The 23,355-nt window shown below is 32.7% G+C and overlaps 2 protein-coding genes across 2 annotated transcripts; both read left to right on the forward strand.

Moving 5' to 3' along the window:
- The first annotated feature begins 2,100 nt into the window (after window positions 1–2,100).
- LOC130642254 (uncharacterized) lies at window positions 2,101–5,301 on the forward strand. Its single transcript, XM_057449343.1, has 6 exons — window positions 2,101–3,195; window positions 3,267–3,834; window positions 3,989–4,318; window positions 4,397–4,555; window positions 4,702–4,894; window positions 4,988–5,301. Exons 2-6 carry the CDS (start codon window positions 3,691–3,693, stop codon window positions 5,299–5,301), a joined length of 1,140 nt encoding a protein of 379 aa, XP_057305326.1. The 5' UTR covers window positions 2,101–3,195; window positions 3,267–3,690.
- Window positions 5,302–11,233: 5,932 nt separating this feature from the next.
- LOC130641454 (endothelin-converting enzyme homolog) lies at window positions 11,234–22,227 on the forward strand. Its single transcript, XM_057448259.1, has 11 exons — window positions 11,234–12,123; window positions 12,386–12,565; window positions 12,881–12,967; window positions 16,269–16,402; window positions 18,149–18,371; window positions 18,819–18,995; window positions 19,863–20,025; window positions 20,325–20,444; window positions 20,768–20,907; window positions 21,534–21,599; window positions 21,937–22,227. The coding sequence occupies exons 1-11, from the start codon at window positions 11,368–11,370 to the stop codon at window positions 22,210–22,212; spliced, it is 2,322 nt and encodes a 773-aa protein (XP_057304242.1). The 5' UTR covers window positions 11,234–11,367; the 3' UTR covers window positions 22,213–22,227.
- The last annotated feature ends 1,128 nt before the right edge of the window (window positions 22,228–23,355 follow it).

Raw genomic sequence — 23,355 nt, forward strand, 5'->3', positions numbered from 1 at the left:
ATGAGTGAATAAACAATTTAAAGTATTGGACATAAAAAACCAAAAGTTTATAACTAAAAACCTTAACTTTTATTTTATGTTAGTTTATGTTATAGGTATACAGTCAACAAGCAACAAGTCGAGCTTTTGTGTAAAACACAGCAACTTAGGCACAATTCGTCCTCAAAGCTTTTTTTCTCTTTTCTGACAATCTTACGGGGGGATTGTTAAAAAGAGAAAAATGACGTGGAGACGAGGTTGACTTTAAGCAGCAAAATTTGAGCCTCAGCCAAAATTTTGTGTTGCCTAAATTAAAAAAATGTACACTATATCACGCATTTTCATCCCTATACATTGATGTCTACCTCTATCTTGCAATTTTAATTTAATTTGTTAAAAAACACTGCGTTATAAAGATGTAGGGTTTATCCTGGAGGACGGATTTTAAACGCTGTTTCACCTGATGATACGGGGTTAAATTTGGAGGAGGAGAGGGGTGACGTTTCACGATAATTCAAATTGTGTCTTTTTCAAAGGGCATTAGGAGAGGCACGCTAGTTCTAGCGGTACGCAAATAGCGAATTTAATTATGCGCATGCGCGAAAAATTGTTTTTTAAATATAGCGCCTCAGAGGCGAAAGCCCGATTCTTGGTCAGATTGCCTATCCCAAAATTGATGCTTTTTACGGCGATTTAACCAACAAACTAAGGAAATGTACTATTTTAATTGAAGGAAGTGAGGCCAGGTTACGTAACTAAGCGAAAAAAACATCTTACTTGCTTTTGTTTTGAAGTTACGCGGTAAAAAAACAAAACGAAAGTAAACACAAAAAATGACCTAGCTACATCATTAAATATCTCGACAACCAAAGTTTTTTTACCAAAGAGGTTTTTACAGCATTTAGTTCAGACCTTAAGCTCTTCAAAAAACTATGTTTGGAATGCATTTCACTTTTTTCCTAAAAATTTAAAGACTTGAAACAGACCCTACTTTTTGAAAAAAATATGGCCGCCACAAACCATGAAAACATGTTGGCAAAACTTTGTAGAGTTTGTGGAGAATTTTTAACTAAAAGTAAAGGTATTGCAAAACAGAAAATGACATTGGAGAAGGAATTAGAACTACTTTTTGTTCATATCCAGGAGGATGTGGACAACATTCATCCCAAATATGTTTGCTTTCGGTGTTACAACACACTTAAAAATATTGAAAATAGGAATACAACAACACAGTTGAAACCTAAAAATTGGTCTCCCCATACAGAAGTTTGCTCTGTATGTGAAAATGTTCAAGGTATGAAAAAAGGAGGCAGGCCATCAAAAAAGAAGAAAACAGGACGACCAAGTACTTTTAAGCCGATATGGTCAAGAAAAGCCTTAGAGGAAATTAGTGACAAAAATTTAAATGACATTATTCCACCCGTTGTCAGTCACCATGGCTTAGAAAAAAATCCACATTACAAGTTTTGTTTGTGCATGCTTTGTGGAAATCTTCTGAGACAACCTTTAATGGTTATCACATGTGAACATGCATTTTGTAAAGAATGCATCCTTATATATCTTGAAGGAAGTTTTCAAGATGAAAGTGAATGCCCTAAGTGCAAACGCGATGACATCATCACTCTTGTCAACCAATCAAATTTAAAACCAAGTTTGCACCGAAACCACATGGTAAATAGTTTACAAGTTGACTGTGATAACAAATGTGGAGAGAAATTTACATTGGATAAATTACATGAGCTTAAATTACACAATATATCGTGCAACACATCCACAAGTTCAAATACAAGTGCAAATTATTCAATAAGAGATGTATTTTTATTGGACGAGTCATCTCCTGTTCCAAGAGAAATAGAGGATGCCACCTTGCATGTTTTAAAACATAAAATGAAACAATCAACTGATATAAATAACAGCATAGAATTTAAAAGTGGAGGACCTAGGGTATGTATCTCAGTTAATGGAAAATGCATATATTTACAAAAATAACTGATTTACATATCCAAATTTTTTTACATTATATATATATACATATATATCCTTGATATTTTAAAAATTAAATAAAATTAAACTAATGATTTCAAACAAATTTATTTTAGCCCTACATGTTCACCTCAACACCGAAACCGGTTAAAAATAGTAATGAAGTTTGCAAGCGGACCATAGAAAAAAGGAACAAGTTTTTAAAAAACCAATTACTTTTTTCTTCTGGTGGAAATGAAAGTGGGTTCAGCGTACAAACTGGCAAATTAGTCAAGAGTCTGAAGGAAAATGAGAGAGTAGAAATACTCAAGAGAGCCAATATAACAACAAAGAGTATAACTCCAGAGGAATTTGTAGCAATGAAGGCAGACTTGAGTATTCCCTGGTCAAAATTAAAAACAATGTCAAGGTATGGCTGAAAATTGAGTACTAATACATAAATAATTATATATATGAAAATTCACAAAAAAGACAGAATAGACATGTTACACCTTTTTAAATAAGACTTTTAAAATCATGAGACTCAAATGAAAAGTATGATTCTTATGAAAAAGGTGTTATACATCTACCTGTTTATATATTTATCATAATAGCATTTATGCAAAATTAATACCTTAAGGAAAGAAAGTGTGTCAGCAGTGTTGGTGGATTAGTGCTCATCAAATTTATTTTATTTAGCATCTGTCAAATTAAATTCTTACCAAAAAAGAAAACTGCAAACTTTATTTTCCTAAGGTATATAGTATGCACATTTAAAAAAATAATAATATTCTGCATATAGATGGTTATCAACCTTTAACATATCCATACCATCACAGAGAAAACAAAGAAAAGTGGCTACGGAATGGACTGGTGATCAATTGCGTTCAGAACTAGCTCCATTCTCATTCGAAGTTAAAGGGCACAAAGGCAAATTTGAAATAAGAAGTGCAGCATGGGTTTATGTTGAAAGCCTGGAATCCCAAGTCAAAACAATGTTTCACTGTCTAAGACAGTAGGTTTTTGTGTTTACTTACTCTTAGGAAAAAGATACATATAGTTAAAAAAAACTTAAAAAATAAATAAAAATAAAAATTTAAGACAGATGCAATTCTACTTCTATTTAGGAATGGACTATTAACTGATTACCCCTTCATGAATAATGAAATACATGTAAAAATAGGAGGAGATCATGGCGGTGGTTCATTCAAGCTTTCATTTCAAATATGTAACACAAAGAATCCAAACAGCAAGGTAAAAGAAAGTCCTAGATAACTTTTACTACCTTTTAGAAAAAAAACATTATTTTCCTATGATTTTTATAGTCAAACACTGTGGTCTTCAGTATCTTTGAGGCCAAGGATAGAAGATCAAATTTGAAAATTGGGACAAGTCGATTTACAGAACAAATTGATAGACTACAGTCCAGCAAATTTGGGTTGGTATTTATCACATTTTTGTTAGAGTTAACACTTCTATGTTTAAAATTTATACCTATATTCTACATTTAGTGACCAGAGAGTAAGAGTATTTCTTTCGGGTGATTACGAATTTTTAAGCAGTGCATATGGCATAACCGGAGCTAACGGTATGTAAAAATAGTACAAAATATAAAAAAAGTACAAAATATAAAATGTATTAGTCAAAATAAAAAATCACATTTTATTTTATTTTCATTTAAAATATTCAGGGAGACACCCATGTTTGTATTGCATAGCAACAAAAGAAGAAATACAGAAACCTGTGGATATGCGTGGAAAATTTCCTGTAAGAACCCTGGAAACTTTGAAGGAGAATTTAGCAAAATTTAGAGACTCTGGTGGCAATTTGAAGAATGCAAAATTCAACTACAATGTAATTGATGACCCACTTTTTAACATTCCAATTGACCAGGTAAGTAAAATTCATGCTATACTATACTGTATGTATATTTTTGATCACTGTTGCCTCCAAAACTATTGTTTTAAAATACATTTTAGTCATAGTTATATATATTAGTGATAATAAAGTAATATTTAATCAGTCAAGTTTTATTACTCAATTTTAGGCATCTTTACCTGGACTACACATTTCCTTGGGATGTTTTTTAAAATTTTTTACAATGTTTGAAGATAAATGCCACAGTGTGGACATCGCGTTAGCAACCAAGATGGCAAACGCTAATCAGAAAACCCAAGAAGAGGAATTTAACAAGTTTATTGCTTTAACATCAGAAATAGACTTGTTAGAAAAAAATATTGAAGACTGTGATGAAAAGATCCAATTGATTAATGACACCATCATTGCAGCTGTAATGCGAGACCCAAACAATGAGGATAAAATTAAAAACATGTACCAACTAAGAATTGAACACTTTGAAGCAAAAAAGATTGAAAAGGTATAAATATTAAATTTGAAGACAAATTTTTTCAAAACAAATGCAAAAAAATATTCTCAATTTAATTCAATATTTTAGACCAACCGTATTGAGGAGTTAAAAGAAGCAAACAATTTTAAAAAAACTGATGGTCCTTGTGTGCAAGCAGTTGATGCTATCCTCAACAAGCTCAACATTAAACGCCAAGCTTATTATTGTGGTAGCTTTATTGGAAATCATGTAAATAAAATGCTTGAGGTGAAAAAATAATGTTCTATATTATATATTTTTTAATAAGCAACTTACCATTAACGAACTAGGGCTTGAATAGTAATTAATAATATTTGCTTATTATTAAAAAAGTGCATTAACAGAAACTGTAATCAACAACATTTGATATTTAGCCTAACAACTTTATCCAAATGTGCAATATACTTCCAATCACTGTCACTAAACTTGGATACAATGGATCAGACATACATGCAGATGCTATTTTACATGCTGAAAACTTTAAACAGCTGTTTTTACATTATTCGAAATGTCACAAAACATTAAATACACGTGAAGTTATGAACCAAGACAAAATTGAAAACTTTGGTAGGTATATTATATAAACACTAATAATTGGTCACATTTTTGCACAAATTACACACATATATAAAAGCCATAACATGTAAACATTTGTTTTAGAACTAAATGTAAAAGAACTGATGGTGTTTCTTCGAGATATATTTCCCCTTCAATCGATCACTCCAAAGTTACATCTACTTGAGGATCATGCCGTAAACTTTGTTTCTGCTTGGGGTACAGGTTTAGGGTTCTATGGAGAACAAGGTGCAGAAAGCATCCATGCTGAATTCAATGGCATTGCACGGCTATACCATGCAGTAAAACCGGACACAAATCGTCTACTTTTAATGACAAAGGAGCATTATTTGCGATGTAACCCCGTAGGACAAGGGATGGTTCCTGAAATAAAAAAGAGAAAACTCTCTACTAGCTAGCTCTAGCTGATGTTTATAGAGCATCCCTTCACAATGTGTATATCATGTATATATAATGTAAATATTTTTATTGGATGTTCATTGAATAGCTAGGCTGACTCACCGTGGTGTGGAAGGTGCCTTTTTCCTTCGACTTTGTGATAATAAAAACACCACAAAAAAAAGTGAAATGGTTTTTAATTTACTAAACTTACCATCAGGATGGTGTTGATAAGCTAAATCTAAGAGTCTTTCCTACAGAAAACTTTAGTTAAAAAGATATTACAATTTTACTACACCCACTACCAATTTTAATGTTTTGGAAGGGGACGAAGTCCCACGTCAAATACTGGAGAAAACAATAAACTTTTTTATAACTTACTTATTCCTCCGGCTACATCGCTCCTTCCTCTTCAGAAAAATTCTCAATGTAGAAAACCGCGCGTACTATAAACTATTTAAAAACTTAAAATCAACGAAGCGTTGCAATCTATTGTCTTTCCCTTGCTCGGCGTAGCTATGGTTACCATTTTTAAAAAGTTTAGTTTTCACGAGCGTGATTCAGCGCATGCACACAAATAAATTCGTCCCGTAAATATGCGTGGAGGGTGTAGAAATTTTTCCGTGCAATTCACACCAAAAACGCGGGGTTAATCATGCGATAAAATCCACCACGTTTTGTAATTATGCAATAATTTTGTCTTAAAATATATGCTATACCTTTAAACGACACTTGCACAGGAACAGTGGCTGGAGCAGCTTGAGCATCCAAGTGTAAGTTAAGTGGTCAGGTATCAAATAATAATTCCAATGTGATAATAATACAACACCCATTTTATACTTGGTGGCCTATGAGTTACAAGTTTTTTTCTAACCACAAGTGCAACACAGTTTTAACTAGTACAACTAGTTTTAACTAGTTTGTTCCAAACAGAATGCATGATTTTGAGTAATGAGTCATGAGTAAAAACTAGTTAAATTAAAAAAACTCTGACCATGAAGAGAAGTGAAATTATTTGTTATGTAAGATTTTGAATATTTACAATTTCATATATTTTAGGACTGAATAAATTGGTACAATTATGCATGAATTTGGTACTAATTTTAAAATTTGCATAAGCAGGACTATCAATAAGGGGGAGAGCAATTGCTCTTGCTCACACAAAGGCTGGACCAATTCTGAGAAAGGAGAAACTAGCTGAGCCATTAATTGCTCCCCCAATTCCAAAAAAAGTTTTTCTAGCTGAGCAATATCAATTCATCTCACATGGAAATCAATGTTCTCTTTCTTATTATTTACAGTAAATAAAAAATATATATATAAAAAAAGATAAAACAAAATAAATAAAAAAGACTTTGCGATAAAATATGCGTTTATAATCTTATTCTAATTATTTAAATTGCTCGCCCAGTCTAAATTATTGTAACCTTGGGGGAGCGATTTATTGCTGTGGTGTTATTTTCTTATTGATGGGCCTGCATAAGTTATATGTCATAGCTATACTGAATCTCCTCTGACAGGGGTGGAAGAATACAGGGTGTGTTGCAATTTTACCTTAAGTATATATACCAAAAAAACAGTTAAATTTAGAAAACACTACACCCAAGACGAAATTCCTTATCGTAACCTAAATTTTAAAAATTGTACCTCCTTTCCACCTAAAATTTCTTATAGAATTCAAAAATTGTGTTAGTTTTTAGGGTTTATATCTAGTCATTTAAAAAATGACTATATATATATTTGAACATTTTTAAAAATGTGGGCCAACATTCTTGGGCTTCCAACATGTTGCAGATACCACAAAATGGGACCAACGTGTTTGCCCTTTGCAACTAGCTCAACAAAAACACACTGGTAAATAAAAATAAAAGTATATTTGTTTAAATGCTTAATATGTATTAAAGTTCGCACAGAAAAAATAGCATTTAGTTAAATAAATTTTAGCGTTTTCTGCAAACTGTTTTTAATGATGTATATAGTTAAACTGCAAAGAATATCTTTGTTAAATTTGCAGAATAGCAAGTTATAACAAATTGTTTGGTCAAAGGCACAAAGGTGAAATATCTTCCTAGGTTTAACTATAATATAATAAGGCGACTCCAACTTAATTAGTTGTTCTACGGACCCGATCGACCCTAATTTCCACAAAAACAGAAAAATAATACCAAGCAAAAAAGTTTAGAAGAAAAAAAAAGAAAAAAAAACATACATTTCCTCATCACATCTCGTGAAAATATAATGAGCATAGAAGATAATGATGTTATTTTTTTGTTGCTTTATGCCCATCTACAATTATACTAAACAAGGTGAATCAATAACGTTACTTTAGGACCACCATTGGTAGGCCACTGGAAGTTGATTCTTTGTTCATGGTAATTTGTTGTGGTTAAACTAAAATGCGCGATACGCTAATTTTTTAATCACAAAAATAGTTACGTGGTTAAACAAAAGTTGAAATTTTTATGTGATTTATAACAAAAATTAGCTACTTTCGCTAAAATAGTTATAATACGAGTGAAAAACAAGACAGATTATTGTTGTAACACCGTCCTTCGTTATAATTAATATTAATTTATATGTTTAATTACGCTAGCTAAATTGTAATACAGCAAGACTTTTAGCCGATACCATTTAGGAAAAATAATAAAAACAATGTAGAATACACTTGTCGTAACACCCTCCTCCAATATGAATTTTAAATAAATGATTTTAACACTGCTAAAGACTTTAAATATTGTCAACTAAACCATAGTCAGTAAAAAGAATTTGCACTTAAACTTAGATTTCCTATAAAACAGCGCAAAAACATTAAAAGAACACTAAAATTGTTTGTTTTATTGTTTTAAGTAGGAGAAGAATACAAGTATATGCTGTACAACCTTTGAAACACCACAAAAATAATTCTTGCTGTATAACTTTTAAAACAACACAAGCAAATTTTCGTTGCATAACTTTTTTATTGAGCATCCAAGTATTTTTAAATTTTACCTTGAGAACTATTTTGTTTTTCCTTCGCAACTAAAAAATATAAACCGCGTGTCTTATGCGAAAATACATAGTTTTCTATTATTATGTTTTGTTGTTGTTCACACCATACATTCCTGATAAAAAAATTTTTATTTTGCCGAACGACTGACCGTAGGCTACCATCGACTTTGCCCATAGAACAACTAATTAAGTTGGAGTTGCCTAAAACATTAATATATATAATACAACTTCCTGAATCATACAATGGCAATTGATTTTACACTAAGAGATTTCAATGTTCATGCATAGTCATAGTGGGCAACTAATCCATGCTCTAGAAAAACCTCTTATTGCTATATTTTATGCCTTTTTATGCATGTGCGATCACACAAGCTCTGTTGACTTCTTATGCATGTGGCGTCGTAGATTAGTAGTTATAGCTCTTGTACTCTGTGCGGGAGACCGGGGTTCGACTCCTCTTGACGGCGATTCAACATGGGCGAGTGAATGCTACCATAGCCCCAGGTTAACCCAAACCATGCGAGGAAAATTGGAAAGATGGCACACTGTGTGGGCTGTTGGATGTTGCCAGGAGTTTTCTAGTAGAGCGCGGGCCTTAATTGGGTCTGCGTAGCTCAAAAGGAGATTAAATACTCTAGGACTCTCCACCTAAGCCATGGCCCCTCCTGGAAATAATAGGCAGGGTATATCCCACAATATTTGTGAGGCTGGCCATTTAAAATATGTACATCTATCTATCTATGGTTTTACTGTGGCAAATCTTTGCTGATGCGTCTTATTATTTTATCTATGTCGGCAAATGCTGAGTGCTGGCACGAATCACAAAGGCTGTCTCAATTGTGGTTACTTCTTTACAATATGTACAAATAATACATTAGTACAGGTTAAAACTAGCCTTTTACACAAATGCAAAGAAATTAGCTCTATGGGCAACCCAGGCAATTTTTTTTTACATAGGTTGTTTGGTAAAATAAAAATAACTAAAGGTAAAAATATTAGTATTAAATATTGAAAAATGTGTGGCAAAGTTATTCTTACACTATATCGAAAGTTATTCTCATCCTAATAAGAAGTTTGTTGGAATATAAGATTTTGTTATATTTTATACTTGTGCAAATTATATTTCTCTATAATAATACAGAGACTGTGTGTGTCTGTGTGTCTGTAACAGGCAAAGTGGATGTGTTCATTTTCCTTTGATCTAGCCGAAAAAAGTTATGTCTGAAATGTTAAATTTTCTGACGTTACGGCACAATGCCAATAACACTACTTTAACGTCAATATCATATATTAAATTAATGAAGCCATTACAGTGCACTAACTTGGAAACAAGGTGGTGACGTCAACTGGGTCCCTGAATCCGTTTCGGAATGGACAGGTTGATGACGTCATCAAAAACCTTCAAACCCTAATTTCTCTGCAACCATTTGTCAAAAGTACATCATCCTATACATTTCTTAATCACTGTTTCAAGATCTATACGATGAAGGCAACATGTATTATAATTTCTTAAAGCGTTCATCAAAAGCACATCATCATATACATCTTCTTGATCAGCAGTTTAAGCTCTACGCAAGAGAGGTAGCATGAAAACAAGGCTCTAATTTTTTTTTGTGGATGGGTTGCTGACGTCATCAAAATTCAAATGATGCTTCCTTTTTTTATCCTGCTACAGGCTTTATCGACTAGTTCTTTATATAATAAGAAAATACACATGCATACAAATCATACATGTGCTAAACCACTTTAAGAACTATTAGTTTAGTTTTAGTTTTGAAGTCTCCCACAACTTTAAAAAAAGTTAATCATCACAATGAAGGAGGGTGTTACAAATTTTCTGTATGAATTTTAAAAATAAAGTGGACTATAAGATATGCAGTCTTATCATTAAGAAAAAGCTTGTAATAGGGGAAAGAAATAGAAATCTTTCTAATATAGAAAGTATTTGTGTGTGTATAATTTAACTACATTGTTCTAATGTTAAATTTTAAGCCAACTTCCCACAAAAACACAAGTTGGATTCATATGGAAGAGCTTAAAAAGCTTTATAAATCTTTTAATTTTTTGAAAAATCTTGATCTGTTATCAAAATTTTTGGACTTAAAATTTTTGCAAATTTGCTTCTTAATGCATGATGTCATATAATTGGTATACACAGTACCACTTGAATGTAACATTACATGTACACCAGTTTTACGACATCACATAATGACATCATGTCTACATACTTAATTGCTTTTCATTGCTATTGCTGTGTGAGAACCATAGATGTAATATAGCAATTTCTGACACTGCATACAGCAATTTTTAAGCTTTGTAGGGTTGTTTTCTTATCATCTTAGAACAAAATATAGTGGTGTTTAACCTTCAAAGGAACTTTTTTTCATTATTAAAGAATAAAATATGGTGATTTTTATGTTCATTTTCTTGTTGTTATTGCACAAAGTTATGCTATTTAAGCTTTATATGATTTTTTTTTGTATTATCTAAAATCAATATTTATATACAGTGATTTTATGCTTTATATGATTGTTTCTTGTCATTTAAAGACGAAATATGGGGATTCTTCAGCTTCTTAGTTTTTTTTTTGTTATTTTAAAGCGAAATACTCATTTTAAGCACCTAAATTCGTTTCCTCATTATTTGAAGCTTTGAAGGGTCGTTAGGAAATACAACAATATTAAAGCTTCGTATACAACACATTTTAATAGGACTGTTTGTGTGTTATACACATGTTATAGATTATTTTCTTTTGTTGATCCCTTGATGCTAATAATAAATAAATATAACAAACAATAGGCTTCACAAAGTTTACTTGAGCTAATTATGGTTTTTGTCTGAGACATGAACTCTATGTTTTTTTCCACATCAAGGATAGCTCATGTATTTAACAATAGGTTAAGAATAACAACGAATGTTCTGACACTACCAAAAACTTGTGTGAAGGTGATTAACTATCATATAAAGTTACATAAGCAGTACTGTAAATGAGGTGCTGTTTTGAGGTGCTGTTTAAAGAAGCCATTGCATTGTAGATTTTTTAATAAAACAATTTGTGTTATAAGGTCAGATATTATCTTTTGTAGCAAGTTATCAAAATGAGTAATACCAGAAGAACAAAATTAACAAGTGATTCGGATGACAGTACTGAAGATCTGATTATTAAAGATGACCCATCACCTCATGGGATGTTAACTACTGAGCCCAGCCTTAACTATGTTGTTGAAGTTCCTAATTATACAAGCAAAAAAAAGTGCCAGTCAGTAAACAAAACTCTTTTTTTAGTTGTACTTTTGTTGTTATTGGTTTGCACGATATTTATCTATCTTTATTTTCATGAACGCCACATGAACTCACACATTACGAACAAGTATTGCACCTCCGGAGGGTGTGTCGAATCAGCAGCATTTATCCAATCATCAATTAAAGAAACTGTAAATCCTTGCAAAGATTTTTATCAATTTGCATGTGGAGGGTGGTTATCAAAAAATCCAATACCTGACAATAAAATAAGGTGGTCAATTGACTCTGTTCTTCATAATAAAAATATGCTAATTCAACGAAGTATTCTAGAGAATGCTTCAGTGCAACAGAATATACTGGGAAGTGTTGCAGAACATAACACATACAAATTGTACCAAAGTTGTATGAATATGACACGTATTAACAGAATTGGCACACAACCATTAACTAAGTTGTTAAAAGAAGCAAGACTGAAAATAGATCAATCTGGAGATAAAAGAAGCAAAATACGAACATTGATGCATAACGTATACAATTCTGCAAGCATAACGTCATTTTTTGATGTCTCAGTGGGGATTGATGATAAAAACTCAAAAGTGTATGTATTAAAGGTAAAGTGCTTTATTCAAATTCAAATTCTTTATTCAAATTGTTTTTAAACAAATTCTGTGAGAAACTGATAATATCTTGAGAAGGTGAGAGTTACACAAGCTACATATAGAAAAGTTCCTTTCATATAGACTTTTTGAAACCTATACTTGAAACCTAGGCTTTTTAGCTGTGTATGTTCTTAACTTTTATTCTTATTTCGGAAAGAATCAAAAGGAGCGCTATTCTGAAATTTGGATATCTAACTTTATGTTGACTTTTTAGTTTTCTCAAGCTGGCTTGAGTCTTCCAATGTTTCGATACAAGAACAGCTCTGATATTGTTATCAAGGCATATAAAGCATATTTGATTCAATTATACTCAAGACTTAACCAGGAGTTGACGACAGATAAAACAACAACCATTGTTAATGATGTTTTAACTTTCGAAAGACAGTTATATAAGGTAATTTAAGTAAATATTTTTAACACATCACGGACAAGATAAAAAAGTCAACAGAATTTTTTAATTTACTTTTTTAGTTAAATTTCTGATAAAAAACAGCAATAGTTGATTACATTTCTTAATCTGTAAAGATTTTTTTTTCATATTGGAAGTTTGTCATTCCTTGAATTCAAAAAATAGAAAAAACTGAAAAAAAGTTAACACTATTTTGTATGTGTTAGTGTGTTAGAAAATATTTTTTGTGTTTGAGTATTGCCTATTTTTTTAGCTCATTTGATTCACTTCAACATTTATATTGATTCTCATTGATTTTAGATCTTTGTGCCTATGGAGGAGAGGACTACCATCGACAAGACATACCACCGTTCAACATTAGCTAATCTGGATAAAATGGTTCCTATGGTATGTTTTATGTTACAGACTGTTTGTAGCGTCCTGAACACCAGTCTATGATTGGTGCTGAAAGTGGGCTCTTATACTAAAATTTCTAAATTTTGGATAATGACATATAATAATACAAAGTTTCTTTGACAGGCATACTTATTTTTAACTGCCTATGTTACGGCATGATGTCATTGCATTTAGACTGACATCAATTCATTAAATAAGAATAGTGAAACCATTGCATTGCATTTTTAATTATAAGGCTAAAAAAGTTGAAAACAGTTGGAAATAACTGACATCATCTTATTCAGTACCAACTGGGACCAAAAAGGACCAATTTGCTAATGCTAGGTTAATCCACTCCATTCAAAACAAACAGGTTGATGACAGAATCAAAAAAAATAAACTCCAATATCTCTGTAACTATTCATCAGAAGATACATCATCCTATACATTTTCTTGGTCAGCGTTTTATGCTCTATATGATGAAGGCAACAGATATTCTGGAAAAAAATACAAAACCAGTTTAACACCACTTATTTATTTAAATACCATTTTTTGCTGCCTAAAGTTTAATGTTCACATACTTTCAACCTAATATTTAAATAGGCATAAGAGTTTTATTATTGCATCTTGTTTTATATTTTTTTTTTATTATAATTTGTAATAATGTTAAAGAAGAAATTTATTAACAGGTAATAACATTTAAAAAAAACACTAAAAAACTAGCTACTTTCTTATCATCATCATCATCATTCTCGGCTTAACGTCCGTTTTCCATTAGGTTGGACGGGGTGTATTATTGACCCTCTTCCAGTCTGATCTAGACTGTGTTAGATCTAAACTCAACTTCCTCTGTATAAAGTCTGTCCTTATAATCTCCTGCCAAGTCTTTCTCGGTCTGCCTCTGAGCTTTGCCCCAGGAACTATCAAGTCTCTACACTTTCTTACCCAATTATCCTCCTCCATTCTTTCCAAGTGCCCCAGCCAGTTTAATCTTCTTATCTGGATAACATCTTTAATTCTACGGAGACTTAGCCTGCTTCTTAGCTCATTTGAACTCTTTCTGTCTCTCAGACTGGCGTTACACATCCACCTAACCATTCTCATATCATTCCTTTCTAAACGGTCAAGATCTTCCTGCTTCACTGCCCATGTCTCACTACCGTACAACATAACACTTCTTACACAGGCCTCATACAACCTACCTTTTACCTCAATTGACAGGACTCTGCTAGTCAACAAAGGAAGTAACTCTCTGAACTTTTTCCAAGCAGAACCTATCCTGCAAGTAACACTTCTTCCAACACCCCCTTCACTGCCCAACATATCACCTAAGTAACAGAAGCTCTCAACTATCTCTAACAAGCCACTGTTATACATCATTGAAACTGGAAATACTTCATTCTCTATAATCTCACCTTTGCAACGCTTACATATTAACTGAATGTCAGCTCTTAACCTTCCACCAATACTACTGCACTTCTTATGTACCCAATGCTTGCAAGCAAAGCTTGAGTTACTACCAACCCCTTTCCTGCTTGGCTGCAATGCTACTAATCATGACTTTAGACTTTGCTGTGTTCACCCTTAGCCCTTTCTCTTCTAGTCCTTTCTTCCACTTCTCAATCTTTTCAACTAATTCTTCCATCGACTCTGCTATGAGAACTAAATCACCTGCATACAATAACTCCCATGGACAACTTGTTCTGAACTCCACCGACAGCGCTTTTAAGACTAGAATAAACAACAAAGGACTAAGTACTGAACCCTGATGTACACCAACATTTACACTAAATTCATCACTAAGTGAATCGTTAATCCTGACACGACTTCTAGCATTGCTGTACATAGACTGTACCATCGTAACTAGCCACTCACCCCCACCTAATTTTCTCATAGCCCACCAAATAACTTTACGTGGCACTCTATCAAAAGCTTTCTCTAAATCTACAAAGACAAAATAAAGATTCTGTCTCTTTCCTAAATACTTTTCATGAACCTGTCTAACTAAAAATATTGCATCTGTAGCGCCACACCCTGGAACAAAACCAAATTGCATCTTATCTATATCAATTCTTTCTCTAAGTAGCTTATCAATCACTCTTTCAATAACTTTCATTACTTGATCAACCAACTTCAAACCTCTATAGTTACCTCTTTCTAATGCATCACCCTTGTCCTTGAAACAATTCACTATTACACTCGACTGCCACTCACTCGGAATAGTACCATTCTTTATAATCTGATTAGCAAGACTTGTAATAAGCTCAACTCCAATATATCCAGATGCTTTTACCATCTCTGCAGCAATACCTTCCCTTCTTCTACAAATCTGTTTCTCTCTGCTTCTGATTTTGCCTTATACACTGCTGTACGAGCACGACGCTTAGCTTCTAAGTAAATATTTTTACTATCACCTGACTTTCACTCTTTCCAAAGTTTCCTCTTTTCCTTTATACACTGGTCAACCTCATTATTCCACCACCAGGTCTGTCATGTCTAGCTGGTCCTTTCGTCCAACCACAGGTATCATCAGAAGCTTCTAGAAGACAATTCTTCAAAGTAGTCCAAGTACTTTCAACATTGTCACTATCACACTAACTAACTGCTGAACTTTTGCACTAAATTGTCTTGCTACAATCTCTTCCTTCATCTTCCAGATTTTGCGACGGGGCCTGTACTTTCCCTTGGCTTCTTTAACACTCTTCAAGATAATATCACAAACCAGAAACCTATGCTGGGAAACACACTCTTCCCCCCATATAACTTTCACGTTCTTAACGACTTTCTTGTCTGGCTTTCTAACTAAGAAGTAATCTATCTGTGTCTTACAGCCAATCATATGTTATCAACCTACTCTGTCTCTTACTGAATGATGTGTTGCAAACCACCATGTTTGTTGCCACTCCAAACTCAAGCAATATCTTGTGTTCTATTTAAAGCTGAGGGAGTACGTAAATTATAAAAACTCGCATTTCACACACAAATTTTACTAGTGCTAGGCTCTGCAAACATTACTTACTGAGTTTATCTTTATGTTTGGGAAAAAATAATTTATCAGAATCAAACTTATTTAAAAAATTTCAAGCCTTGTAAGAAGATTTGTAGCAGCCCTAGAAATTAAAAAATTAGGCTTTTGTAACATATTTTACACAAGTTTTGTTAGACATGGACTGGCATTACGTAATCGACAAGACAGAGCCTAAAGTAGGGTTAGATTTTAACCCTGTTTTACATTCAAAGAAATCTTAAAAATGTCTAGATTTTACTTGCGTTGCCATTAATACAAAAAAAATTATGTAATGTTTCTTTATAGGTAGATTGGACAGCGTTTATGAAATTCATATACAAAGATACATCTATAAAAATTAACTCAAGTGAAGTTATTCTTATTCCAACATTGAAGTATTTTCAAAAGCTTCAAGGCGTGTTAGAAAACACATCATTCAGGTAAAATACTAAAATTAGGTTATTTTAAAAAGGTATCAATATGCCAATAATTTTTCTTGTGGACCATGTGAAAATAATATCATAACAATTTGAAGTCCTGCATAGATAATCAGAAATTTATTGTCTGATATTTTAAATGTAACGCATCATTAATGACACACATTAAGTCATACTCACAGAAGGCATATAATATAATCTTTTTAAGAACAGGAACATTTTTGACAGTTGCAAAAATATTTAGAAAATAATCAAGTAAGATAAAGAAGAAGGATTAAAGAAAACATTTTTGGAAATCTTCATAAAAAATGACAACAAAGTAAGTGTGGTTATGGATGTGCAGAAACAAACATAAAATTCCATACTTTTCATTTCCCTTGTGTCTTTCACTTCTCACTAACTAGTGAAATTCTAATGTCTTTCACCTCAAATAACTTTACTTCTTTGGAAACATAACTTTAAATCATATGCTTATCCATTGATTAAAATCGAATTTCACATGTGTCTTCTGCACCTCTCTTTATACAACTTGCAATTTCTCTACAGCGATAACAGTGATATTCACTTTTCTTATACTTGACAACCTTTGATTTCATTTAACTTAATATTGTGTATCATGTTAAAGCTTACATTTTAACTGTAGATATTGCAAATCCACAGAATGAGTTTTCAACTCTTATTGCTTTAATCTTTTGTCAGTCAGTCAGTCAATTTTAAAAGCCTAGTTTGGTTTTTCCAGCCATATTAATGCTTACTTGTAAAGCACATGGAAAATTCTCTAGTAGGTGAACAGTTTAAAGCAGTTTGATCATGTACTCTACTACTTTCCCATAACAACGTTATCAGTTAGTTACAAATTTATCCCACAGGAATCTGGCTTTTCTACAATAAATAATTTTGACCATGTATAGTGTACAAAGTAATCAGCGAATTTTGGTCCTATTTGAACCTTGGTTACACCGGAAAAAAGTTAATCTATTGGTTGTCAAGTTATTTAGCTTCATAATTACATTTTTTAAGGAATGGGGGAGGGGGACTGATTACATAGAGAATTTCGGCCCGGAATGCAATTTTAACTCATTTATGTAGCAGAAATTTCATCCCGTCTTTAACTGACGCACATTAGGATTTGTAATTACATGTAGAGATTTTTAAATTTGACAGATATTCAGTTTGTGTTAAAACTAAAGCTAGGATTATTGCCCTGTAGCGAAATATCATGTATTCCCAAAAATCATCACATAATGTGTGCATACAAAAATGTAATTTTGGAATAACAATATCGAAAAAAAATTGACTGTTATTTTATTTGACATACAAAATACAAAATACAAAATACATAATGCTAAATCACTCCAGGTTTACAAATTTTTTTATCGTTTGAGGATGAGTTGGATGATAGTTATCTTTTCTCCAAACTTTTAATTTGTTTGTGTCAGCATCGTTTAAGAAATCCCGTGTGGTGTACTGCTACACATCTTTTCTGAAATAGTTTCTGATTGGTGAAAATATAAATTCCATCTTAAGAAAAGGATGTTCAGCCAAGGCTGATATCATGCTCAATTGTCCATAGCAAAATATTTTGAAATTTTAAAAGGTGAAATTGTAGCGAAGACTGAAGATTTCCATGTTATCATCCCCTTAGGCAATTATATATTTACTTTTGTGAATTAAAAATTGCAGAGCTGTTCAATGTTTACATATATGTAAAATAAATACATTGCATTATATGGAATGTTTTACGTTTAGTGTGATCAAAAACCACGCTTTGCTTCATGTTGCTGCTGCATATGCTGACTTACTGACTGATGATATCATTTTGCTGCAAAAGAACTTAAGCATTGCAAAGTTTGGTGTTTATGAAAAACTTCCTCGTTGGAAGAGATGTTTGTTTGCAACAGATAATGGTCTAGGCATGGCATTAGGTGGTATGTTTGTCAAAAAAGCATTTGCGCAGAAGAGTAAAACAGAGGTAAGAATTTAAAGGTAGAAATTTTAACGGAAACAAAATTTGGCGAAATTAGCGGTGAACTAAATCCGTGGCAATATCTTCTTTTGCCAGGGATTTAGTTAATAATAATTAACTTGAAATCATTTGTCACCAAAATCTTACAATCAAAAGTATTCTGATTAAATCCTGATGCGTAGAAACATTGGAGAATAGCAAAGAAAATAATGCAGAAATTCAAATTTGTTAAGACCGCGATCCCACCAAAGTTTCTGCAAAATTTTCTTCCCTTAAGGTAAGTTTACACTGTTTCAATAACATGTGACAGATATGGAAGCTTGTTTTGCTACTGCATAAATTTTTTATTTTGTAGAGAATACCTAAAACTTTGTTTTTGATGGTCAGGAATTATTGCGTTGATTTAGTTGGTAGTCCTGTTAAGTGTCACATATCTTCGTTTTTACTTTATAGGCAAACAGTATGGTAAAAAGAGTACGTGATGCATTCACAGAAACACTTTCCAACCTCGATTGGATGGACAGTGTTACTCAGAAAGCTGCTAAAGCAAAAGCGCAAATGATTGCACAAAAAATTGGCTATCCACATTACATTTTGGACCCAAAGAAATTGGATGAACATTATAAGGGGGTAGAAAACCCATTTTATATTTATATTGCCGTACATAGCTAGTCTTCATAGGAGTTAAACTTTGCACCGTAACCTGAGATTTGCACGTAACCTAAGATTTGCACTGTAGCCTGAGATTTGCACCGTAACCTGAGATTTTTAAAAATTTCAGAACTACAAAAGCCTTAGTACTTTTTGATTAAATGCAATTCGTATGTTCATTAGTTGATTGACTTAACGCGTCACGAAAATAATGCTCTCCAACTTATTACCCGCAAAAATACATGATGGTAACATATTATATAAGTTTAGGAAACTTACATAACAATCATAATGTATTACGAAGTTTTTTTTTACTTTCTTATTTCTTAAATAGAAACATTTCAAATTTGGCTAAAAACAAAAAAACAACGAACAGAAACAACGATTTTTACCTAAGTTGAGCTTTCAATTCTCATTGGTTTTGTTATCAATAAGGAAGGTTTAATAGTTATTTTTTCCAATTAAGCATTGGAAGCCCTGCAACCATCACATGCTCAGCTAGATAATCGATATACCACCAATTCTATTTACATTACATGTCACAAGGATAAAAATATGTTAGGGGAGAAAGGTGCAAGTAAGGGGCCGACTACATTTTTGTGTTTGGGGTGTTCCAAATGAATATCGAAAAGCTTATACTCTAAAGAAACCACCAATTACAAGGTAATTTATTGTCACGGAAGTTTGCGTTACGTAATAAAAATTGGCTGGGTGATGACCCTAAAAAATAAATAAATAAATATTCAAATAGCTTTTGTATGTTAGTTTTTTTACGTTTGTTTTCAACATTTGCTGGCAAGTCCCAATAGATTAGAAACCCATTATTATCTCTTCTCAACGCCTTAGGTGAACTTGAATGCGATGACATATTTTGAGAATGTATTACAACTCACGCGACATCATGCAGAAAAAGATTTCTTCGTGCTGCGTGACAAGGTGAACAAGATGAAATGGTTCATGACACCACCGACAATAAATGCATACTACAGTCCAAGCAACAACCAGATAGGTAAGATAGTGATTCACAAACAGACTTATTGAACATCATTTGTGTATCTCATGGTTGTGTGGTATGGTTACTATGTTTTGATTGTTTTTTCTTTGTTTCTTTCTAGTTAACATTTTATAAGTTCTGGTCGTAAGAAAGTTATAACTAAGCCCAAATTAAATCAACTATCCAGATATACTTCTTTTCAGCAGTTTTTAAGAAATCACGGAATGTATGATAAGGACTGGCAATTTCTCGCTCTTTTTGGAGTACAGTAGTATTTTCGCTGCAAAGGTATGATACTAAAGTTTTGTTTTTAGTATTTCCAGCTGGTATTCTTCAACCACCTTATTTTAAAGCTGATTATCCAAAGGTGGTCAACTACGGAGGCATGGGTTCGGTTATTGGTCATGAAATAACTCATGGTTTTGACAATGATGGTGCGTTAATGTTTATTTTATTTTAAATTCATAATAGATGTAGAATTAGATCTTGAAAATAGAACTGCAGTAGGATCAGATTATTCTTAAAGAAAGCTTCGTGCTTTTTATACTTTACCATTTTCTTCAATTTTTCAGAATATTTTTCAAAGTGTTCAAAACATTAAAGCAACTAACCGGTTTGCAGGCTACAACGTTTTTTTTTTTGTTTTTTTTTTTTTGAGTATCTAAATTAAGATCTGCATGCTGTTTCCAATGTTGAGCATGCTAAAAAAAAACTCAACCTCAGATACATTGTCAGGTTTCACATCCCACTGTTGTAGGTCGATTGTATGACAAGTTTGGTAATTATCATGGTATAAACAATTCTTGGTGGACAAAGTCGTCCGTTGATGGATTCGAAAAGAAGAAGAAATGTTTTGTGGATCAATATCAAAACTTTATTGTTGTTGAGGGAAAACATGTATGTGTCGGGTCTGCTACCGTATCAATTGAAAGTTTCAATAATCAATTGGAACTTTTTAGTCTCCCTGTTTTTCATGTGTATCCCACACACTTTTAACAATTCAGTTTTTATAGAAGTTTTGGGAGAAAGAAAGGGTTTAGGAGGGGAAGTGTTTGGGATAGGGAGGGTTTGGTATATATCAATTAATGTGAATTCCGCCAACACTTCACCAAATTTAGATTTAAAACCTCAACCCATCAAAGACAAAAGTCATTGGAATGTTTTTTTATTGTTTTTTATCTTAACGGTAAGCCACTAAAATGATAGTAGGATCATATTGCTAATTCTTCATAGTTTATCCAGGTATCTTTTTGTGCACGCTACTTATTTAAAAGAGCAAAAGTTACTGTAGTATCGAAAGAGGTTTTTATTCATCACTAGTTTTCCCAACTTATTTTAGTGGTGCAAGCCCCTCGCCGATCTTTAATTTGTGATTTTTAATTCGAATATTTTCGTGTATTTAGTCAAAGCGCCCTCACCTAAGCCCCGTGTATTTGCGCCCTTTGGGGGTACTTTTCAAACTAACCCAACATGACAACAATTTGGTGCAAATTTTTATTCTTAATGAGTTTTCATTACTTTAGATTAAAGGTAATGTTACACTTGGGGAGAATATTGCCGACAACGGAGGTTTGAAAGCGTCGTATAAGGTTGGTTTTTTACTACTTTTAAACAATAGAAATTTTCCTGGGGTTTAAAAATTCACAAAATATAGTGGACGAGATTTCTCGAGCGAAACATTTAAAATAATGAACGCTGATGGCCTTTTACGAATTGCAGGTTTTAGGAATGTATGAAGGTGGGTGCTAAAATTCCGAATCCAATCCACCCTAAATTTTATTTCAAGAAAGTGAGCCGTTAAACTCATGCAAATTTTAGAAATTGGTATTTGCCTAAATTAATCTACGTCGATTTTTTTAGCCGGCAAAGGAGAAATATTGTGTTGCACACCATAACGCTGTTTTTTTATCTGCCTCTATTTTCTAGGCGTATAAAACTTGGGTAAAGGAAAATGGTGAAGAAGCTTTACTTCCTGGTTTGAAGAGGTCAAATGATCAAGTCTTTTTTATAGCTTTCGCGCAAGTAAGATTTTTACATGTTTTTGTTTATGTAAGTATTTTGTTAGTATTTATCAACTATATTATTTTTGTATGTGTCATAACTGATTTCATTTTTATGGACCTTTTGCTGGATTTATTTTGTGATTCAATGCTAAAATATTTTGTGTTTTACGAGATTTATATTCATTATTCTGATATTTAACAAAACATTTTGCGATCGTTTCTTTCCGTAAATGAGTGATTTTCAGAAGAGGTAAAGGAATGAAATTGTTTTTATTTTGCGGAATTTTTTTATGAAAATTTTTGCGAATTGAGCCGAATAATCAAAAATTCTGATTGGCTAGCGTAATAATCAAAGATTCTGATTACCTGGCGTAAATTTCCGCCACTAAAAAGTAAAAAGTAGCTAAAGTTTCTACCAACGTATCAAAATAGTTAAAATCATGCCAGCTCGAAATATTCCGCCTAGTGTAGATAAGCCTTACAACTATTTATTTTTATAGTTTGGACCAAAAAATATTTTAGGGGAGTTACACCGTGACACCTTCTTCTAACAAAGCATACCCATTTCTCTTTTAAACGCTCAGTCTCAAAAAGAGCTATTAGCTGGATTTTTCGAGTTATTGGTACTTCTTTTTCGCTTAAACTAAATAAAAATACTTCTTACTCTTTTACTCTTGGTTGTTAACACAGCATCGTCTATTCCGCACAAGGGCTTATACAACTACCTCTAACTTCGTATCCTAAGATATTTTACGCCTGAAATTATGATCTTTACATAAAGCAAGCAATAAGTTTTGAAGGGGTTTATGATGAACAGAAGACACAGTTAAATACTAGTATATACACGTAAGAAATTAATAGATTACACTTTTAACGACCTAATCCTATAACGTCCGTCATAGCTTTTCCATTTTCGATATATTTTTGTATGTTCTTTTTATTTTTGGACCATTCAGCGTCGTATTTAGTATAAGGAGGAGCCGTCCTTGTGTATATACCAATATATGTCTTAATAAATGTGATGTACCATTTCCAAAAAGCCTCGTGTTGAGAAATTCCAACTTCTCTTCCAGACCAAAACATTAAACGCATCCATATTCTAGAGTCGTCAAGTTTAAAACGTTGGCCTCTCTTTTCATCTTCCCGTTTGTCGCAGTTCCACGCGCGAGAGTGCGATACGTGTCTCATGCCCTCTCGTCCTGAATCTGTCCAAACATCCCCTTCCCCGCCCATCTTTTCGATGATCCAGTCGCCTAATCGTTGACCGTGCGCCGCTGCTCCGTCTGTATCGAACATAAACTTCGACAACGTTTCGTCTTCAAACGCATGGGCGTAAAATCTA

This window comes from Hydractinia symbiolongicarpus, chromosome 4 (assembly GCF_029227915.1).
Source record: "Hydractinia symbiolongicarpus strain clone_291-10 chromosome 4, HSymV2.1, whole genome shotgun sequence".
Classification (NCBI taxonomy): domain Eukaryota; kingdom Metazoa; phylum Cnidaria; class Hydrozoa; order Anthoathecata; family Hydractiniidae; genus Hydractinia; species Hydractinia symbiolongicarpus.